Source organism: Calidris pugnax, unplaced genomic scaffold (assembly GCF_001431845.1).
Source record: "Calidris pugnax isolate Ruff unplaced genomic scaffold, ASM143184v1 scaffold335, whole genome shotgun sequence".
NCBI lineage: Eukaryota > Metazoa > Chordata > Aves > Charadriiformes > Scolopacidae > Calidris > Calidris pugnax.
In genome coordinates, this window is record NW_015091148.1 from 909502 (window position 1) to 911083 (window position 1582).

At 57.8% G+C, this 1582-nt stretch overlaps 1 protein-coding gene across 1 annotated transcript in view; it reads left to right on the forward strand.

The window, feature by feature from the left end:
* Positions 1-1575, forward strand: part of HOXB2 (homeobox B2) — a 2539-nt gene extending 964 nt beyond the window's left edge. Inside the window, exon 2 of the mRNA XM_014958970.1 lies at positions 922-1575. Within this exon, the coding sequence (XP_014814456.1) occupies positions 922-1565 (644 nt within the window). The 3' untranslated portion in view covers positions 1566-1575. The remainder of the gene's footprint in view (positions 1-921) is intronic.
* The last annotated feature ends 7 nt before the right edge of the window (positions 1576-1582 follow it).

A 1582-nucleotide genomic window follows, 5' to 3' on the forward strand; every position in this document is an offset into this window, starting at 1 on the left:
ACGAAAGCGAAGAGGGAGAGGGGGCCGGGGGGGAGCCGGGCTTTTTATTAGCTCCAGCGGGGGGACCTGGCAGCCGAACCACAGCTCCATTTGCTTGACTTTCCCTTCCAACCCTGAATTTTATTTTTTTTTACAGCCTACAGGGAAAAAAAAAAAAAAAAGCCAAAAAAACCAAAAAAAAAAAATAAATGCACACAATACTGTGTTTCAGTTTCAGCTCTGCAGTTTCAATAGCCGTACAGACCGTGATATGATTTAGGATATGTCAGATATGTTCTCATCTCTACTATGCCTGTTGTGCTCTGCTTTGCTGATCACTGGAATTATTCTCCTGGCGCCCCGATAAAGCGATGGTCTCTCCCCGAGGCGCCCTTTGGCCGGGGATCCCTGGCCAGGGACCCTCCTTCCCCCGGGACAAAGTGGTTGGGGCACAATTCCCCGGGTCGGTGTTTCAGTGGTTCAGGAAAGGCCGGGCAGGAGAAGGGCGGCCACCGGAGCTCATTGGCCGGAGAATCCAGGACTAATGAAACCAAAGCCCCGCAGCGTCCGTCCCCGAGCTACCGGCAAAGGGAAGGAAAAAAAAATAAAATATATATATAATATCACGCAAATAAAACAAAAGCAAAGCAGAAGCATGTAAGTACAGTAGTTTGGGAAAACTGCCATATTAGGAGGAGCAGGAATATTTGATTGTAAATCAACAACATCTGGTTGATAAGGAATGACATCTGCGCATCCGTCTCTGTCAAAACACACGCACTGACAAACGCAGGAGCCCCCCCCCCCCCCACGCCTGCTCGTTAGTGCGGTGCGGGGCACGGCTCTGCCCTGCCCGCAACCGGGAGGGGACGGATGCGGACCCTCCGCTCGCCCCCCGCTCCCTCCCCGTGCAACGTGCGGTGCTTTTTTTATGTGTTTAAGACACCCAGGGGCTGGCAGACACCAGCGGCTCCAGGAGGCTCCGGACCGCGTACACCAACACGCAGCTGCTGGAGCTGGAGAAGGAATTTCACTTCAACAAATACCTCTGCAGGCCCCGGCGGGTGGAGATCGCGGCTCTCCTGGACCTCACCGAGCGGCAAGTCAAGGTGTGGTTCCAAAACCGGCGGATGAAGCACAAGAGACAAACCCAGTACAAAGAAAACCCCGACGGGGATCTCGCCTACCCCAACCTGGACGAGGGCAGCGACCCGGCGGAGGAGGCTGAGGAGAGCCCGGTTTTGGGGCCGGCCCCGGAGCCCGGCGGGTCCTACCGAAGGGAGAAGCCGGGGAGCGAGGAGCCCGGGAGCCCGCGGTTCGCGGCAGCAGGGACCGGGACCGGGAGCGGGGGGGAGCCCGGCGGCGCCGCCGCCCCCTCGGACCGCGGTTACCCCGAGAGCCAGGACTCGCCTTTGTTGCCGGAGCTGAGCATCTTCCCGGCGGAGCCCTGCCTGCCCCTCTCGGAGGGGCTCTCCCCCGGCTTCCAGGGCTCCCTGGAGAGCCCCCTCCACTTCTCCGAGGAAGACCTGGACTTTTTTACGAGCGCACTTTGTACCATAGATTTGCAACATTTAAATTTCCAATAGCTGCCCCCCCGCTCCCC